The sequence below is a fragment of the Silurus aristotelis genome (genome assembly GCF_946808225.1).
Source record: "Silurus aristotelis genome assembly, chromosome: 15".
Taxonomy (NCBI): Eukaryota; Metazoa; Chordata; class Actinopteri; order Siluriformes; family Siluridae; genus Silurus; species Silurus aristotelis.
In genome coordinates this window covers 24,490,891-24,511,152 of record NC_139588.1, presented here as the reverse complement: position 1 = coordinate 24,511,152, position 20,262 = coordinate 24,490,891, and the positions used below count along the sequence as shown (strand labels likewise).

The 20,262-nt window shown below is 39.9% G+C and overlaps 1 protein-coding gene and 1 long non-coding RNA gene across 2 annotated transcripts; one reads left to right on the top strand and one right to left on the bottom strand.

Moving 5' to 3' along the window:
- Positions 1-2,884: 2,884 nt before the first annotated feature.
- Positions 2,885-19,805, bottom strand: LOC310738004. The gene is made up of 3 exons (XR_014536948.1): positions 19,580-19,805; positions 18,747-18,835; positions 2,885-3,151 (listed from the first exon to the last, which is right to left on the bottom strand). It is a non-coding gene; the product is annotated as an uncharacterized lncRNA (long non-coding RNA).
- On the top strand, positions 5,970-12,488 carry LOC310737538 (uncharacterized protein). The gene is made up of 6 exons (XM_083561889.1): positions 5,970-6,445; positions 9,330-9,421; positions 9,622-9,694; positions 9,780-9,869; positions 9,949-10,077; positions 11,473-12,488. The coding sequence occupies exons 1-6, from the start codon at positions 6,043-6,045 to the stop codon at positions 12,177-12,179; spliced, it is 1,494 nt and encodes a 497-aa protein (XP_083418015.1). The 5' UTR covers positions 5,970-6,042; the 3' UTR covers positions 12,180-12,488.
- Positions 19,806-20,262: the final 457 nt, after the last annotated feature.

Genomic DNA, 20,262 nt, shown 5'->3' with positions numbered 1-20,262 from the left:
AGTAGAGATTATGTTTACAGCGCCTACTGATGGAAAAGTCCGGATATTGCAGCTCAGTTATTATAATGGGAAAACCCCAACACTTTCCTGTAAATGTTTTTCAAGTCACTTTATTGTCATTTCAAAAATATAATGTACAAAGACCTACAAAGTGTGTGAAAAGTGTGGAAATACTGAGTGTTATGGTGCTTAAAAGACACATGCAGGTTCCTTTTGTTCTATATAACAAACTATATGATGTAACGTTCTGAAGATTGACTCTGACCAAATAAAATTTAGAAATGTCCAGACTTTATTTTCAGTGAAAAATCCTTCCTTGAAGAACAGCTTTACACACTCCGGCATCCAAACAGTTCGTTTATCCAAACGAAGCTGAAATACTTTGTAAAAATCTTCAAAGATGTTCTCCACTAGTTGGGCTAAACATGTTGCAGAAACCAAACAATATACTGATACTGATAAAAGAAAAAAAGGATTTATTTATATAATCATTTCAGTATAAAAGCAGTGTTGTCAATCAGCCTTGAAGTGATCTGGTTCATCTCCAGAAATCACCTTATTTTTGGAAAATATGAATTGTTCTTTGTTTAAATGTTCTTCTGGTGCCCCTGTAGTGGACTGCTGGCATGAAGTTTTATTCCTGGTGTGTGTTTTGGGGTGCCAATATTTATTAACTCTTTCTTTATTAGTAGAAAACACATAATAATAAACGTTTAGTAGCTAAATGTGAGAATGTTCTACCACCTTTAGTGGACATTGCTATTCTAGGAACTACTAGAAGTCCAGAGTTTTGTAGGTAAGAAGCAGTAGTTTGTAGTGGATTTGAAACTTAACAGGAAGCCAGTGTAGGGATGAGAAGATTGGGGTCATTGGGGTTACATTATATGATCATATTTTCTCGACCTTGTGAGACTCTGGCTGCTGCATTCTGAACTAACTGAAGCTTGTTTATTAATGATGCAGGACAACCACCTAGTAATGCATTACAGTAGTCCAGTCTGTAGGTCATGAACGCATAGACGAGTTTCTCTGCATCATATATAAACATGTTTCTTAAACATATTGCATAAATAAATATTTCTAAGGTGGAAGAAGCCTGTTTTTGTAATGTAGGTGATTTGATTTCCAGAAGACAAGTTGGTGTCTAAAATAACTCTCAGGTCTTTTACTGTTGAACTAGTAGTTACAGCAGTGCCGGGCCGTGCATTTGGTACCTGGGCCTTCAGTGGGGACTTACCAGCTTATTCCACCTCTTAATTCCACCACTATCACGATGCAATTATAGAAATCATCAATACTACACAAAAAAAAAAACAATATAACAACACGTGCATTACAGAATGACATTTCACATCTGGAGTTGAAAACCATTTTACTAAAGCAACAAACCCAGTTACACTCCAAACCTCTACACTACAACCACAACTGTGCACCTACAACATCTGGAGCAGTTCACAATCAATATTTTTCTAATAATATGACAAAAACCAAATAAATAAATAAATAAAATACATTCTACTCACCAGAGATGCAGACTCATAATGCATACTCACATAATGTACATCGCTCATCAGAGGCTGTAATCCAGTGGTACCGCTCATATTCACTGGTCTGGAAGTGGAGAACAAACCCTTTCCCGGGCTGAGACACGCTGGCTATCTTCAGGGTTGGCCGACCTCTCACGATGTCTAGCTTTTCTGGAAAAGTCTGCCCTTGAAAATTGATTTTTAAGAATGTCTGAGACATTTCTCTTCCTCTGTCAGCTATTGTGGATGTAAAATGTCTACCTCAGATGTAATAATGTGTGCAGAGCTACAGACATAAAGAAACAGACCCATTGCTAATATAGTCTAAGGTACATAGGCCAGCACTAATTCTGAAGGCTCTGGGCAGATTAGATTGACATGGCAGCACATAGAGGTTGAATTTCTATTTGGACAAATAATCGAACATCCACATTCACGTACTGGAAGCAGTGCAGCCGAGAGAAACTCTACGACATGAAGAGAATAAACTGTTGTGAATAAATCAATACAATTTCATGGAACAAATATTAGAATTTCAGTTGTAAATGTAGGTTAGTGCTTCTGATAGTGTTTCGGCCAGCAGAAGGCCTTGCTGGCCCTGACGGCCCACCAATGATTTACAGTACATGCTTTCTAAACGCAGGTTAAAATGCTGGAGCTTCTGTGTACTGGTTTTATCAGAATTTAATAATAAAAAGTTATGCGTCATCCAATCATTTAATTCTCCAAAACATTCAGTTAACCGAGCCAATTGAGATGTTTCGACTCGTTTTGATGAGAAATATAGCTGGGTATCATCAGCAAAATAGTGAAAGCTGATACCTTCTAATAATATTTTCCAAGGGAAGCATGTATATTGTGAAAAGCAGGGGTCCTAAAACTGGACCTTGTGGCATCCCAAAATTTACTTGCATTAACCTGATAGTTCTCTATTTAAATCTACAAAATGGTAATGATCAACCAGCTTAATGCCTGTTTCTGAATGCCAATGTTTGTAGGCCATTTAGGAGAAGATCATGATCTATAGTGTTGAATGCAGCACAAAAATCTAGTAAAACTAACAGAAAGATGAAACCTTGGTCTAAAACTAAGAACAGGTCATTAGTGATTTTATCTAGAGCAGTTTCTGTGCTATAATGGAGCCTGAAACCTGACTAAAACTCTTCAAAGAAGATATTGATTTCTTGTAAGAAGGAACAGAACTCTACAGACACAATCTTTTCTAAAATCTTAGACATATAGACATATATATATATATATATATATATATATATATATATATATATATATATATATATATATATATATATATGAGTGACGTCTGCTCCGTGAGATAATATTAAATCTAATGTGTGAGTTTGACGGAGCTCATGTTTATAAACATATCCTGACGGTGTAGACTCCTTTAGACCCATGTACCCATTTGGTTTTATCCATGTGTCAGTGAGACGAGACAGAGTATGTTCTGTCTCCTCTCCTATACTCCCTTTTCACCTATGACTGCATACCTGCCTATGCCTCAAACAACATTGTAAAGTTTGGAGATGACACCATGGTGGTAGGCCTGATCAGAGGCTTACAGGGAGGAGATCCAGCACCTAGTAGCATGGTGTGAGGACAATAACCTGGAACACCAAGAAGACGAAAGAGATCATTGTGGAATTTAGACTAGCCGGCAATCACACTCACGCTCCCATTCACATCAACTGAGCTGCTGTTGAGGGTGTACCCAGATTTCAAGTTCTTTGGAGTCCACATCTCTGAGGATCCCACCTGGTCTCTGAACCCTTGTATCCTGATCAGAAAGGCACAACAGCGCCTGTTTTTTCTGAGGAGACTTAAAAACTCCTGTTTGTGCTACAGGATACTGGAGACCTTTTACTGTTGTACAATTGAGAGCATTCTCACTAACTGCATCTCAGTGTGGTACAGCTGCTGCACTGCTTCAGACCGTAAAGCCCTTCAGAGGGTGGTGAAAACTGCCCAACCAATCATCGGCACCCAACTTCCCACTTTGGAGAACATTTACTGTAAATGCTGTCTGCAAAGGGCTAGGGGCATCATCAAAGATACCTTTTACCCCAACAATGGACTATTCACCCTTCTCCTATCGGCCAGATGCTACAGGTGCCTCAGAGACGCACAATAGACTGAAGAATAGCTGTAGCTGTTACTGCACTGAACAGCTGATTCAATACTGGATTGTAATTTTCTGTGTATTTTGCACTGTTAATCCACTACACATTTCTTTTCACACCATCCATAATTCACATTTGCACTACTGTACATTCCACCCATATTCATACTGTATATACTGTATCACACATACATGTACATAACTATATCAAGTCATTTGAGTATATTATCTTTGTCTATGCATAATCTTTGCACAGTATATTGTATATTGTACTGTATATTACTATATATATATACCATATACAATATACTGTGCAAAGATTGTACATTATTCACCCTCATCCCTGTATATATGGACCTCATAACCTATTTATCTGCTGTTATTTATTGTAAATAAGCCACTTGTGCACATCTGGTTAGATGCTAACAGCATTTCATGGCTATGTTCATGTACCTTGCACAATGACAATACATTTGAATCTAATCTAATCTAATCTAATCTAATCTATTTTGTCTGCACTGTTTGCACTCGGTTGTACACGATGCACTTTATTCAATTCAATTCAATTCATGTTTATTTGTATAGCGCTTTTAACAATGAACATTGTCTCAAAGCAGCTTTACACAGATAATGCGGTGATTAAAAACGAATATGTTCTTTATGAGTAAGTTTGTCCCTGATGAACCCTGGCGACTGTGGCAAGGAAAAACTCCCTGAGATGGCATAAGGAAGAAACCTTGAGAGGAACCAGACTCAAGAGGGAACCCATCCTCATCTGGGTTACACCGAATGTCCATTTGTAGCAGGTATACGATGTTGCGGGGTGCAGTGATGATGATCAGAAGCGAACTGTATTCCTGAGTCAGTGTAGGAGACTGTTGACATCAACTACAGTCCAATCCATCCTCAAAGCTCCCGTTCTTACTCCGGAATTTCATGGAACCACCCAGGGCGTTGATGACAAACCTTCCCCAGCTGCACAGAGTGGCCTCCAGTCAAAGAGAACACTATCCAGAGGCAGGCCTGGACGAAGTGGGAAGATCCACGGAGGGGAGAGGGGCAGGAACAGTGGTCACTGGAGCCTCAGCAGCATGTTTAACTCTATGTGGCAAGGACATTCACTTTAGTCCTTAACTCTGTGTTTTGTTATGTAGTTTTATGTTCTGTGATGTAGCTCTATGTTGTTTAATATAGCACCATGTGCTGCAGCAGCAATATATAGTAGAAATAACAATAAAAGCTTCTTGACTTGACTTGAAGTACAAAGGTTCTTTCTTTTTCTTAAATTAAAGATTACAACTGTAATTTATAACTTTAAATATAACTTCAGTGTAGTGTCCCTAATGAGCTCCACTGTAATGGTGACTGTGGTGAAGGAAAAACTCCCTGAGATGAGGCATGAGGAAGAAATCTTGAGAGGAACCTCATCCTTATCCACAATTACGACTATGCTTAAATTACAGTTTCATCATTGCTGAGGTTAGCCCTTATTCTAGAAGTAGGGTTAGACAACGGTGTCAAAACGGTGACCTTTGAACTGGATCATATTTGGGAAGAAGGTGAAGTCTGCAGGATGTAGGGTGGGTGAGATGTGAGATCATGTTACACGTGTGAGGAGGAGCTCGGTGATAAAATAGCAGCAGTTTTGGCGCACTGACTTAGGTTGGTGGAGGAGCAAATGTAAGGTCATGTCAGGCTTCAGTGATTCCTACAGACTCATAGCTTGAGGTTCTGCATTTTTCAAGTACGGATGGATAGTCACACCTCATTTCCACATTCAGTTCCGCTGAGCAGTTTGTGGTCTAGACACCTGCACAAAGAAAACCTTCCGCTTGTACCAGTTGTCAAGGCAACTCCAAAATCCACCCCTCAAACACCCCCCCCCCCCAGCAAAAAAAAAAAACGATTAATATTTAAACTTGAAACTTAAAACAGTAATGACATTTTCTGTGTTCGGAATCAGAGCATGTCCCAGACGCAGCATCATCACAGCCTCATGGATAATAAGCATTTGTTTGCAGGGAATATGAAGTCGTGATAACGAGGAAAACTACTTTCTTTCTGTTGAGAACATCCACTGCCAAAAACAGTTATGGTTCTTATCCATGATGCTGCATCTGGGACATGCTCTTATGTCAAATTCACAGAAAAATGAAGTACTGATCACGAGGAAACAGTGATCAGGAGCAAACAAGAAATAAATATTATAATGCATGTTGGACTTCTGTTCTATCCGCTGTAGAGTGAAGAAACGTGTGTATCCACCTGTTTCCTGGGGGCGCTGCTGTAAATAAACCGTTATGGGTAGAACTTCCGCCGGAAGTAGTAACCATAGTAGCAGTACTGACTGCTCTGGACAGACGGCAGTATGGAGTGTTGATGTGCGTTTTGTTTTTCAGGTCTGGAGGTAAATATGATCACATGGCGTTAAAAAGCTCGGGAACGACGTGTGCTGTTCGGGGTTGCACGTATAACCAGACGAAGCTGAATCTGTGGCTCAGAGAGCAGTGTTTTATTCACAAACCCAAAGTGCGCTCTGAATGTACCTGCGAGAGAAGATACAGATTTCACCGACTTCCGAAAGAAGACGAAGCGAAACGACACTGGCTGAAAAACCTGAATTTAAAAAGGCCTCCTAAAACGCTGTACGTCTGCTCTTTTCACTTTGTGGATAAACAACCAACCAAGAACAACCCCTATCCCACTCTTTACCTTGGCTATGAGAAACCTCCAGACAACAACCCGCGGGTCTTCAGGGTGGAGGACACTTCCAGCTCTCCAGGTAACTTCACTCACCAAGAAGATTGTGCACATCTGTCTCATTTGTGATGAAACAATCCTAAACATGGGTTGGAGTGGAAGATCTCCTGCTATAGAGCTATGGTTATGAGGTGCTCCAGTAACCTCCTCACCTTCTCACCTTCATCAGTACCTGACTGATTAACACCTGTATGAATCTCCACAAAATCTAAAACATCTTCCCAGAAGAGAAGAAGAGGCACAATAGGGAGAGAATTGTTATAATTAGTCTTTAGCTGCATTGTCATGTTTTATTATTATTCATAACTATAATCACCGTGGAGGATCTGCTTCTCAAATATAGAAGCTTTTATTTTACATCTGATCGGAGGAACGAGCCTTTTCTTCTTGTTTTCTCGTGATCACGACAGAATTCTTCTTGGTGTAAAGTTTCTTTGTCGTTATCACGAGAATGTTATAATGTTCACGGTTATTATCTGTGATGCTCTTGTGCACAGAAAACTATTCACTGATCAAACAATGTTTCATGATGTGGAGATCACGAGAGAATTCTGTGAGTCCGTCTCTGTGTGGACACGTGTCTCAAATTGTGATGTAATTGACTATTTGCTGATTATTAGTAAATAGTAAATAGTATTGCTGTGTTGTTGTTATAATGCTGTAGTTAAGCTAGTTATCATGTCAATACTATTACAATTCTAATTCTAATGATGAGAAAGCAGCAAAAACAGCTTGATTGCAGTCAGTCAGCAGCTCCTACCAGCTCTTAGGAGGAACATCTGAAACAGCAGTGGCACAAGTTCACTGACGTCAGCAAGCTCAAGTTCAAATCCAAAAATCTCACTTTTTTACTTTGATCATTTACATATTTCTCTGAGATTCCTCCTCTACTTATAAAATCTCCTTTACCTCATTCTCATATTTTATCTCTTTCTTTATTTTAAACCTCGCTGATCTCCTTCTTACCCTGTTATATATGTGATTTCTTTTCTCTTTTCTCGTTCAAACACATCTATTGTTTTTCTGGTCTTCGATGTCAAACTGTTACTGTTGTACATCTCTCTTTTAGTGTTTTTCTTTTACTAAAGATTGACTTTATTTGCTTGTATATAGTTCAGTACACAGATTGCTTGGCGCTAAAGTGAAGGTGTTATTTAGTCATATATGTTTTATCCTTATTGCTCCTATATTAAGGTTAGATTGTTGGGGAATACTGCTCAAATGAAATAGAATAGACTTTATTTGTCACATATACATTACAGCACAGTGAAATTCGTTCTTTCTATATCCCAGCATGCTCAGAAGCTGGGGTCAGAGCACAGGGTCGGCCATGATACAGTGCCCCTGGAGCACAGAGGGTTAAGGGCCTTGCTCAAGGGCCCAAGAGTGGCAGCTTGGTGATACCGGGGCTTAAACCCCCGAGCCTAACCCACTAAGCCTCCACTCCCCCGAAATGAATGCTGAATAATTAATAATGCTGGAGGATATTGGCTGTTTTAACGCTAAGTAAAGCTGATCTATGCTGAATTACTCAAACATTTCTTTACATGATCACAAGAAGAAAAATAGATATTATAGAGCATAGTTTTTTAGGACTTCTGTACATTTCGGCATCTGACCGGAAAAACCCGATTAGTAAAAATGTTTCACAAATGATTTCCTTAATGGGAATTTATAGGAATTAATTTTTAGGGAAATTTATATAAACTACAGTGTCTACTGTGTCACAAGCCGACATGCATGCAAACGAATACAGATTTCAGAAAATGATATTTTTAATATTAATAATGAATATTCTTATTTATCCTGTTTATATTATAAATATTTAGATTATGAATGATAATCTTTATTTTATATGGAAAAACAGTAACATCTCAAAGCTCTTTCCAAGCATAAAAGAAGAAATAAAAATAAAGACTTGAAAAATAAATAAATAAATAATATTACTGATAAAAATAATAACAATTTAATAAGTAAATAAACATATAAGAATTCATCCTAAAATAAAAAGTTTACATAAAAGCTATTTAAAAAAAAGGAAGTTTTAAGAGTGGGGGGATTATATATTATATCTGACGTTCAGATTGTGAAGACGCCCCCTGGGGTGAGAACAGGACCGTGTTTATGATTACAACAGCAGCTCAGGAGAACAGATAGATGAATCGAGCACTTCATTCATTACAGATTACTGCAGCAAACAGGATGTAAACACGCACCAATTATTCATCATGTCATAAAACGAGAGCTGAAACCAGTCCTCAAGTAAATCGAGTAATTCGAGTACAAAAAAAGGCAAATACATCGTTTACTGAATTTACCTACACACAGAGCACTGTGTTTCCCCACAGACCATTATTACTGACGCACCACCCGCTAACCTCTGGACCGCTCTGGGGTCTTGTTACAAACGTGGGGCTGGAAATGTGCGTGTAACACAGAAGATGCTGCAGAATGAAAAATGGAGGAACGAGGAGAAAAGAGTGAGGGGTGAAGAGAAGATTCAGACCAAAGAAAACGAAAAGTTTCTGAAGTTTGGGATCATTTTTAACTAAAACATAAAGAAAACAAAGTACATATTTTTATTTATGATTTTTATATTTTTATATTTGTATTTGCATTTTGATGTCATATGGCATTCAAATGCACTAAATGGGACCAGTTTTCACAGATATTCTTGTGCGTAATTTCAGTAATAAAATACATTCATTTTTCTAAAAGGCCAAATTTATTGGGACACCCAACTTTCCCAACCAAAATGTGGTTCTTTTCCATACTGTTAGCACAAAGGTTTTGGATGCTGGAGTTCACTCAAACTAGCAGACCCAAACCTGTTCCAGATCTGCTTTGGATTGGAAGATGTGAAAGCTATTGAACCGTATTGAATTAATTATGTTTTATTTCTCCAGATTCTGGATCTTTTAGACAGTTTGTAATGGAGGCAGCAGAGGTGCTGCCGAGGCCTTCAGGAAAACCTCTACACACTCCTGCTCACTCACAGGTAAGTGTTAGGTGTTAGTGTCACCTGTGTGGATTTTGTCTTTCACTTTGTGCATGTTAGAGGAGAGCCACCAGATACAGTAGATGATATTTATGAAAGCCAGGACGAGGGTGTGTAATCAAGCAGACCATCTGATACGCTGATATCTTCATGGTCTATAACCCTTCATGTCTTTCATGTTATTCCTCTGTGATCAATAGGTGTCTGAGGACATGAGAACAAACCATCACAAACCTATTAAAAAGGAAGACAATACAGATAAAGGCCACCTCTGTAAGTCACCAAAACTTCATTTGGGACTGAAATAGCATCACAAATCTCTGTACTGCACTTCCGGACCGTGTTTGTGGAATTTCAGGTGGAACAGCGAGCACCGAGAGACACGTCGCACCTGCACATGGAAAGAAACCTGTAATAAAGGAAGAACCTGACGATGAAGATTACCTCTGTAAGAAAAACAAAAACAACTATTTAATTCTGTGCCTTAGAGATTTATTTGAAATAACTGTAAATAGTGCATTTTCCAGGTGAAGGAACATCAAACGGGGTGTTGCCCAGTCGCTCTTTGGACGACCAGAATGAAAAATTTAAAATCATGCTTGTGAAAGAGGAAGAGTCCGACGAGGAAGGTGGCATGTGTACAACAACAATTTGTGGTAATGCTGCTACTGTAACACTCACCAAAACTCACAAGAAAAATGAGACAGCTTTACAGCAGGTGGTCCACACCACCACTAACTGCAGAAGCACGTATAGCATCCTGGTCCTGAGTTTTTTTAAATATAGTCTGCTTTGTGTATTTCTTCAAAACATTCTGTGTTACACGTATAATTCAGCTCTCTAGGTATATCATTAGGTACTAACGTCTCCACTACATCTACATACTTTGCGAAGATAGAGACAGGGGTCTTGGTTTCCATAAAGTCTATCATATCCTTTGCCTTATCCAGATTGTTCCCTTGATCACTTAAATAGGTGGATCAGAACATCAGTTCTGCAGATTAATCGGATTTTAACACCGATATTTGATTGGCTGTTAGCAAAAATCCTTACCGATAGTTTTTCCAGGTCAAGTCTGTTTCTGGAGCAGTTGAGAAGATCCCTCATCATTATACAGTACGAGAGTGGCCTCTAGAGGCAAATTACTGACACCACATGCCATGTCTTTTGACACGTGAGACACGTCAACACGCTGTACCTCGTTCATGTTTGTTCATTAACTAAAGTTAACAGATGAAATTAACTTAATTTAAAAATGTAAATGATGAAATTAACAAAAATCACTTCTATAGCATTTCCTCTTCTTCTTCTTCTTTCGGCTTCTCCCCAGAGTCCAGAGCATTGATTTTACAATTATTTGTATTTTCTAAGGTTCAGTAGTATTTTTATGGAGTGTTATGTTTGTTTTTTACCCAGTATCCATAAAAAAAATGGCACAAATGTAAATGCTTTTTTATGACTGGCTTTTTTATGAAGATAAAATATATACAGTATATACAGATATATATACAAACACACACACACACACACACACACACACACACACACACACACACACACACACACACACACACACACACACAAGTAAGACAGAAAGGGATGAATATGGCTATTGACAGTAGTCCACATGAAAAGTGTCCCAGTGTGATGGTCATTAAAGAGTCTATGTGCTGATATTAAAGTGACACTGAGGTGTGCCAGTCCAGTGTTAAAGTGTCAGTTGTGCAATTGTGCAAAAGAAGATCCACCCTAGCTATCTCTATCGGTAATATCCGCTATCGCTCGACCTCTAGGAGCGAACACAGCTCTGTATTCCCACTCATGGACAAGGTTGGGCTGGCGGATTACCTGACTAGAACAGCATGAGGAACATGTGGCATGTGGTCAAAGCTGCTCCGTCATGCCATGTCACGTTAGCAGAAGATCTCGCTCTTGCACAGGTTTACGGGGAATATCAATGATGCCTTCCATTGCTTTTGGTCAACCAGGAGTTAGAGTTTGTGTAACTTTTTGTTCAATGCATATCTAATCGTTCTCATTTTCTTCTCCAGAAATGGATGACGTACAGGTCGTCTCCTGCTTCTGGTGTTCTTTGTCCTACACGTCTCAAACCGACCTCGAAAGCCACATTAGGAGAGCCCATAATGACGAATATGAGAAAGTGGTGATCTCCGGAGAGATTCAGAACCTAATATTTACTTCAGAAATACCTTCTGACTCCTTTCCAAGCAAAGTTTATTGCTGCGTGCAGTGTGGGAATAGGTTTACCAACAAGAGCAACCTGAAAGCGCACGAGCGCACCCACACAGGAGAGAAACCGTATCAGTGTTCACAGTGCGGCAAGAACTTCACACGCCAGAGCTCTCTCCAGCAGCACCAGGTGGTTCATACGGGCGAGAAGCCACATCGCTGCTTGGAGTGCGGTAAGACTTTTACTCGCCAGAGCTCTCTCCAGCAGCACCGGCGCATTCACACCGGGGAGAAACCGCATCACTGCGAGGAGTGCGGCAAACGCTTTCCTCGCCAGAGCGACCTCCACAAGCACCAGCGCATCCACACAGGGGAGAAGCCGTATCAGTGCTCACAGTGTGGCAAGAGTTTTAGCCAAAAGGGTAACCTTCAGACTCACCAACAAATCCATACAGAAGAGAAGCCGTATCAGTGCTCACAGTGCGGCAAGAGCTTCGCCTGGCAGAGTACGTTCCATACGCACCAGCGCATTCATGCAAGAAAAGCCATGTCAGGTGTCACAGTGTGAGAAGAGTCTTACGAGAGATCTTTTTTAATACAGATTCATGGTTTCACGTGTGATCATAATATACTCAATATCATGAGATTTTTCAGCTCTTCAGGACACAATATGCTGTGGCTTTTTAATTTATATTTGATTTGTTTTTTCACCCTGGAGATTGATTTGGATCTGTAAATCGATCAGCGCAAAACGGATTTTATCTCTGTAGAACGTTTAACATTAGAACTTGTCCCAAAGCTTCTTTACAGAAAACTTTCACTAGTAATTCATGCTGCTTGAATAAACCGGGCAGCTAAACTCTGTCTTCATATCTTCTTCTGTCTGGTGTTTTCATCATTAATACAATCCGGAATAAATAGAAGAGCCTGTATTTGTCACATATACATTACAGCACAGTGAAATTCTTTCCTTCGCATATTTCAGCTTGCTTGGAAACTAGGGTCAGAGTACAGGGTCAGCCATGATACAGTGCCCCTGGAGCACAGAGGGTTAAGGGCCTTGCTCAAGGGCCAAAAAAATGGCAGCTTGGCAATACAAGGGTTTAAACCCCCGACCTTCTGGTCAGTAACCCCTGAGCTTTTACTCTCCGCAAAAACTACATGTACTCCCCTTTCTGGGAAGATGTTCCACTACAGTTTGGAGTGTGTTTGTGCAGATTTGTACTGACTTGGGTGGGGTGAGGAGGTTCCTGGGGTGCAGTCAGCATTCACATTCATCAGCAAAGCTGTTGGAGCTGTACAGCAGGAGATCTTTAATTCCAACGCACAGCTTTGTGCACAGTGGCATTGTCATGCTGAAACAGGTTTGTGTCTCCTAGTTCAAGTGAACGTAAAATGTCATGTTACAAAGACGTTGTACTTTTGGTGAAGAACCTCATGAGGCTGGAAAAATTACATTATTATTATAGTATTGCAATACTTTTGGTAATGTAGTGTATAATGCCATAGAGAGTGTCAATGGTTATAAAGTTAATTTATATAGTAGTAGTTATATAGTAGTAAAACTTCTTACCACACATTCACGTCAAAATTACTGAAAGATTGGAAGAAAGAAAGCGTGTTCAGTAGGGTTGTGCACAGAACTCTATAGCAAAAGATCTTCCACTCCAACCCATTTCTATATGCTACAGCATCTAATGACATCTTATACAATTGTGTGTCCAATTTTGTGCCAATATTTTGGTACAAATACCTTGGCAGTTTAGGAAGGACCTTCTACAGTGGTCAAAGACAACATTCCACTCGTATTTGTGAAAATTAATCGCTTGATATTAATGTGTCATGTTGGCCGGGTTGGGAAATCAGTGTTCTTAGCTCCCATATGGTCTAGCGGTTAGGATTCCTGGTTTTCACCCAGGCGGCCCGGGTTCGACTCCCGGTATGGGAAGCAGCACTTTTTGTATGTTACGTTAAAAATGCACTAATAAAAAAGTAATAAATAGAAGTGTAATTAAAATAAATAATTTGATTGTTTTTAAATAATTTAACGGGTTTGACTCCCGGTATGGGAAGCAGGTTTTTCTACAGGAGTGTAATAGCACTAAATAACTTATCTATTCTGAAAGAAATTTCACCTGTGAAATCATTGGTGTAATAAAAACAACAACAACACATAGTTCTCTGAGAGCTTTGGGGAACTCCTCCAAAGGCACCATTAAGTCTTCTTCTTTATAGTGTAATATACATGTCATATATCAACAATCCTGCTGTAAGTTCGTTCCAGTTGACATGAGACTCAAATAATTTTCAGGATATAATACAGAGAGTGTTGAGCATCACTACAGTGAATATGGAGAACATTAAAGTCATTGTGTGTGAAATATTGGGAGGAAATGGATTTTAATAATCTGTAATAGTGCCTTATTAAATCTGGTGACCCTGCGGTAAGTGTGTTACAGTTCACTTTTCATTATTTATTCAGCACTTTATTACTGAATAACAATAATACATTTTTTTTTTAATTCCTCTATTTGGAATAATAATAATCTTAATGCCGATGTTTGCATTTACGCTGTTTGCGTAGTGAACGTCTCTAGACGATCTATTTTAAGATGCATTTTGGCAACAGCGCCCTCTATCGTCACAACATACGATGGTCACAGAATCTGGTGTAACACCGGCACTAAGAGTGATCTGACCTGTGTAACACTAATGTCCGGGTGAAGAGCAACATCGTCGCAGATAATGATGACTTACATAAAATACAATCTGAACTGAATACATTTGATGACGAAGAATTTAAAAAAGGTTTCTAGGCATTGATACCAACATTAGACACATAAGTGGGAGAGATTTTCACCACTAGTAGGTTAGACGTCACGAAGGGGCGGGGCTTACACTTTTATTATTTACAATTAAACACTAAAGGAACAGCTCCCATATGGTCTAGCGGTTAGGATTCCTGGTTTTCACCCAGGCGGCCCGGGTTCGACTCCCGGTATGGGAAGCAGGATTTTTAATCTACAAGAGTGTGAAACCACTAATCAATCACAAAATCTGACTTTGCTGATTATATGAAAGCATATTAAATTTAAGTCTAGAGGTGATAAAAAAAATACTAATGTTGCTAGATCACTTTATTCTTCACTTCAACATTAGTTAGCAAAACCTTGACGCTGACCTTGAACCACCTCTCTGAGGCCTGCTTTGGATGAAATCAGAGTTATGAGGTTTTATTTTGAGGATTCAGTCTCATTTGTAGACTTGTCCCCCAATGTGACTATGCTAAAGCTATTTCCAAATATAAAAAAAAATCTGTTTATACTATTTCACAGTTCAAAGAAAGTAAATTTGTCTAAAGTGCAATATTACCTGCAATACGTGCAATAACACCTGTGTGAAATACTACCTGCAATACGTATTTTTTCCTCATTTGTAATTTATACATTGTGTTGTGTATAAACTTGTATACTATAGTATGTCTATTCGTCTATTCTTTTATATATTTGCATTTATTTTTTATTTTTTATTGCTGCTGTAACAAAAAAATTTCCCCACTGTGGGACGAATAAAGGTTTATCTCATCTTATCTTATCTTAAAGTCTTTTTGCTCAGGCCGTAGAGCAACAAAGTTCTTCAACCATGTCACATCCATGCTATTCAGGTTTGTTTGATCAAAAACTGTTGATGTTTATTTCACATAAGAAAATGATTACACAGCCAGATCCTAAAATACTGTCTCATTTGGAATCACAGAGCAACCAAACGCATGGGAGACCTGGGCAAATAAGAAAGGACCTTCTACAGTGGTCATCGGGAAACTAGCGGCTGATACGGTGCAAAAAAAACACTATCAGAACGTTTCCCAACCAGAAACCGTGGGTGGATAAAACCATCCGCGACGCTCTGAGATCCCGCTCCGCTGCCTACAACACGGGGCTTGCCACCGGGGACATGGACTAGTACAAGGCTGCGTCTTACAGTGTTCGCAGAGTGGTGAAGTATGCAAAGCGGCGCTACGGGAGAAACCTAGAGTCACAGTTCCAACATGGTGGCTCTATGAGCCTGTGGCTTTAAAACACCATCTTCTAAAATGGTCAATGCGGACGTTTCTCTGGCAGACGAGCTAAACACCTTTTACGCTCGTTTCGAGGCTGCAGCTAACCACGCTAGCGGCGCTAGGGGCACAACCAGCGTGCATGCCGAGAGAGCCGGAGAGGTAAAACACGTTCACCATCTCGGAGCATGACGTGAGGAGGGCATTCAAGAGAGTGAATACCAAGAAGGCAGCAGGACCAGATGGCATCACAGGTCGGGTTCTGAAAGCCTGCGCTGACCAGCTAGCACCGGTGTTCACTGAGATATTCAACCTCTCACTGGAACAGTCTGTTGTCCCCTCATGTTTTAAACAGTCCACCATTGTTCCTGTCCCGAAGAAACCCCAGCCCACCTGCCTCAATGACTACCGCCCTGTAGCCTTGACCTCAGTAGTGATAAAGTGCTTTGAGAGACTGGTCAGAGACTTCATCACTGCATCACTACCTGACACACTGGACCCACTACAGTTTGCATACCGTCAGAATCGCTCTACTGAGAATGCCATTTCACATCTCCTCCACACTACAATCAGCCACCTGGACCAAAGAAATGGGAATTATACAAAGATGCTGTTTGTTGACTACAGTTCAGCATTTAACACCATAATTCCCTCCACACTCACCTCTAAGTTGGAGGTCCTGGGACTTAGCCTGCCGCTGTGTCAATGGATCTCTAACTTTCTGACTGACAGACCACAAGCCGTACAGGTGGGAAAACACACCTCATCCACCCTCACCCTCAGCACTGGAGTTCCCCATGGTTGTGTTCCAAACCCCCTGCTGTACTCACTCTACACATATGACTGTGTGGCCACTTCCAACTCCACAACTATCATCAAGTTTGCTGACGACACTGTTGTGGTGGGTCTGATCTCCAACAACGATGAGACGCCTGGAGAGATGGTGCCAGGAGAACAACCTTCTCCTGAACGTCAGCAAGACTAAGGAGTTGATCATGGACTTCAGCACGAAGCAGGAGCGGTCATACCATCCGCTAAACATCAGCGGGAATCCAGTGGAAAGAGTGGACAGTTTCCGGTACTTGGGTGTTCACATCACACATCACACACCTGTCTTGGTCCTGTCACACCAACACCCTGGTGAAGAAGCCCGGCAGCGTGTGTACCATCTAAGATGCTTAAGGGACTTTAAACGACCCTCTCAGGTGCTAAAAATCTTCTAAGCCTGCACCATTGAGAGCGTTCTGACGGGTAGCATCACTACTTGGTTCGGGAACAGCACCATGCAGGACAGGTGAGCCCACCAGAGGGTGGTGCGGTCAGCTGAACGTACCATCCACACTGAGCTCCCTGACCTGCAGGACATCTACAGCACGCGGTGCCGGACCAGAGCCAGGAAGATTATGAAGAACCTCAGCCATCCCAACAATGGATTTTTTTCTTTGTTGCGGTGGGGGAAACGCTTCTGCTCCCTGAAAGCGAACACAGAGAGAATGAGGAGGAGCTTCTTCCTGCAGGCTACTCGGAGTTTAAACCAGGAAACACCCAGGATCTAAAAACTGGATCTAAAAGCTGGTCACACTCTCTCCATCATCACACTTCTGCAAATATTTTCTTTTTCTTTTTTCTCGCACTACAAAACTTTAAACCCTGAACAGTCACGGTTGGACTTGCACGGCACAGTGCACTTATACCACACCATACCTCACACGTTTACCTTTAAGACAATCACATTAACCACTTTATGTGTTTACTGTTTACTGTATCATAAGCATACCCTGTATATGCAATTCTCCTATTTTTTTCATATATATATATATATCTTTAGCTTTATATATTTTATATTTTACATCGTTTATTGGTTTTATTTATCTGCCTTCTTTTCCCCTTGTTTTATTTCTTCCCCCACCCTATTCCCTCATGCTGGTCAGTCGTATAAAGCATTTCACTGCATGTCGTACTCTGTATGTATGTGTAGGTGACGAATGAAATTTGATTTGATTTGATTTGGTCAGAGACAACAAGAGTGGCCACCACACTCACCTTAGAACATTGATTGCTCAATGATAATTAATGTGTCATGTTGGTCAGTTTGGTAAGTAGAGCATCTCAGTTCCCATATGGTCTAGCGGTTAGGATTCCTGGTTTTCACCCAGGCGGCCCGGGTTCGACTCCCGGTATGGGAAGTAGGATTTTCTTGTGTGAAACTACTGAGTAATCTCAAAATCTGATTTTTCTCTACTGTGCATTTCATATTTAGGCCCCGTTTGTCTCAACATATAGGGAATAATTATATAAAAGTATATATAATTATATATACTTATATATAATTAATGTCTAGAGATGATGTAAAACATATTGCTAGATCACTTTATACTTCACAGAGAGACATTAATAATCAAGGAGGCATTTAGGAGGTAAAATAACTCTTCTTCATCAGTAAATAAAAGAACATCAGAACTATGAAAGAAAATCTTCTCTGTGGCTGTGATTATTATGGATCGTTATGGATTGTAAAAATAATTTGCACTTGGTTGCACAAGATACACTTTATGTGGTGAGGACACTTACTTAAGTCCTAAACTATTCTGTTCTGTTAAGTAGCCTTATGTTATTAAATGTATCACCAGGGTTCCAGAGGAACATGGTCTAGTTTCACTGTGTACTGCGTCAGATATATATGGTAGAGATTAAAATAAATGCTTCTTTATGTGACTATACTTGATTTGGGCAGAAACAAAAGGATCAGCCATAAAGTCTATCCAAAATCCCCTCACCACCTATACATGAAACCATCCCACTGATTCCATTTCTTCTATGTAGAGACCCATTTCATTTTGAAATCATGAACTGTTGGGTTTCCATTGCTAGAACCTCTGTGTAATTTGACTTGTATGTAATTATAGTATGCCTAGCTGAAAAGCAGTCAGAGAGCTCACTGTATACCACCCAAAGCTCCACAATGTACACGTAAACATCAGAACTGGACCATGGGGCAATGGAGGAATGTGGACTGGTTAATGAATCCCATTTTCTTTTACATCATGTGACGGTCAGGAGCATATGTGCGTTGCTTACCTGGGGATGAAATGGCATCACTATGGACAGAAGGTGAGCTAGTGGAGACTGTGATACTCTCGGTGATGTTCTACTGGGAAACCTCTATACTAAACACAGAAAGTGGGAAGGTATTCACTGAGATTCCATTTGATCAAAAAAACTGTTGGTGTTTATTTCACATAAAAAATGATTACACAGCCAGTGGACAGTCAGATCCTTAAATACTGTATCATTTGGAATCACAGAGCAACCAAACGCATGGGAGACCTGGGCAAATAAGAAAAGACCTTCTAGTGTGGTCAGAGACAACAAGAGTGGCCACCACACTCACCTCAGAACATTGGTTACTCAATTAAAAATCTATAACTACTCAGCTCCCATATGGTCTAGCGGTTAGGATTCCTGGTTTTCACCCAGGCGGCCCGGGTTCGACTCCCGGTATGGGAAGCAGCACTTTTTGCATGTTACGTTAAAAATGCACCAATAAAAAATAATAAATAGAAGTGTAATTAATTTAAATAATTTGATGGGTTTAAATATTTTAACGGTTTTGACTCCCGGTATGGGAAGCAGGTTTTTCTACAGGAGTGTAATAGCACTAAATAACTTATCTATTCTGAAAGAAATTTCACCTGTGAAATCATTGGTGTAATAAAAACAACAACAACACATAGTTCTCTGAGAGCTTTGGGGAACTCCTCCAAGAGCACCATTAAGTCTTCTTCTTTATAGTGTAATATACATGTCATATATCAACAATCCTGCTGTAAGTTCGTTCCAGTTGACATGAGACTCAAATAATTTTACCTGTGAATTTAAGGATTTAATAAAAACAACAAAACTTAGTTCACCTGTGGTGGTCTTTGGTAAAGACTAATCCGGTATGAGTTTCTCATTCGTGACTCGCATATTTAAGTTGGCAGATGTTTTAAGCTGGATGTCCTTCATAACACAACCCGCACTATTTATCCAGAAATATATATTTATGATTTATAATGAAAAATATAGACAGCTATTAGCTCAATATGTAGAAATACAATAAAAGCGAAGTATGAATACGTATTTTTAAAAAGTTCAGTTACATGCTGACATTGATACCAACATTAGACTCAAGTGGGTGGGACTTTCGCCACTAGTGGGTTGGGCTTCACGAAGGGGCGGGGCTTACACGGTACACTTTTTTTTACAACGCCGAAAGAAAGAAAGAAAGAAACCATCAAGAGCTCCCATATGGTCTAGCGGTTCGGCTGGGGTCCTGTTCCTCATGTGGATGAACATTGTTACAAACACTCTTCATTACACAGTTATTAAACGGAAGGTGGGAAGGTGTTCACTGAGATACCGTCTGCGTTTACCTCCCATATGGTCTAGCGGTTAGGATTCCTGGTTTTCACCCAGGCGGCCCGGGTTCGACTCCCGGTATGGGAAGCAGGTTTTTTTTTAATTATAATTATTATTATTAACTATGCAAAAAAGACAAAAGAAAATAAATTGAAGAACAACAAAATGCACACTTTTATTGATGTTATTTTCT

Bases quoted from the DNA above. Each gene is read 5' to 3' on its own strand.
- LOC310737538 (XM_083561889.1), top strand. From the start codon at position 6,043: ATGTGCGTTTTGTTTTTCAGGTCTGGAGGTAAATATGATCACATGGCG. The intron at 9,695-9,779 runs GTAAGTCACCAA...GTGGAATTTCAG, and splicing joins TACAGATAAAGGCCACCTCT to GTGGAACAGCGAGCACCGAG. The intron at 9,870-9,948 runs GTAAGAAAAACA...TGCATTTTCCAG, and splicing joins TGACGATGAAGATTACCTCT to GTGAAGGAACATCAAACGGG.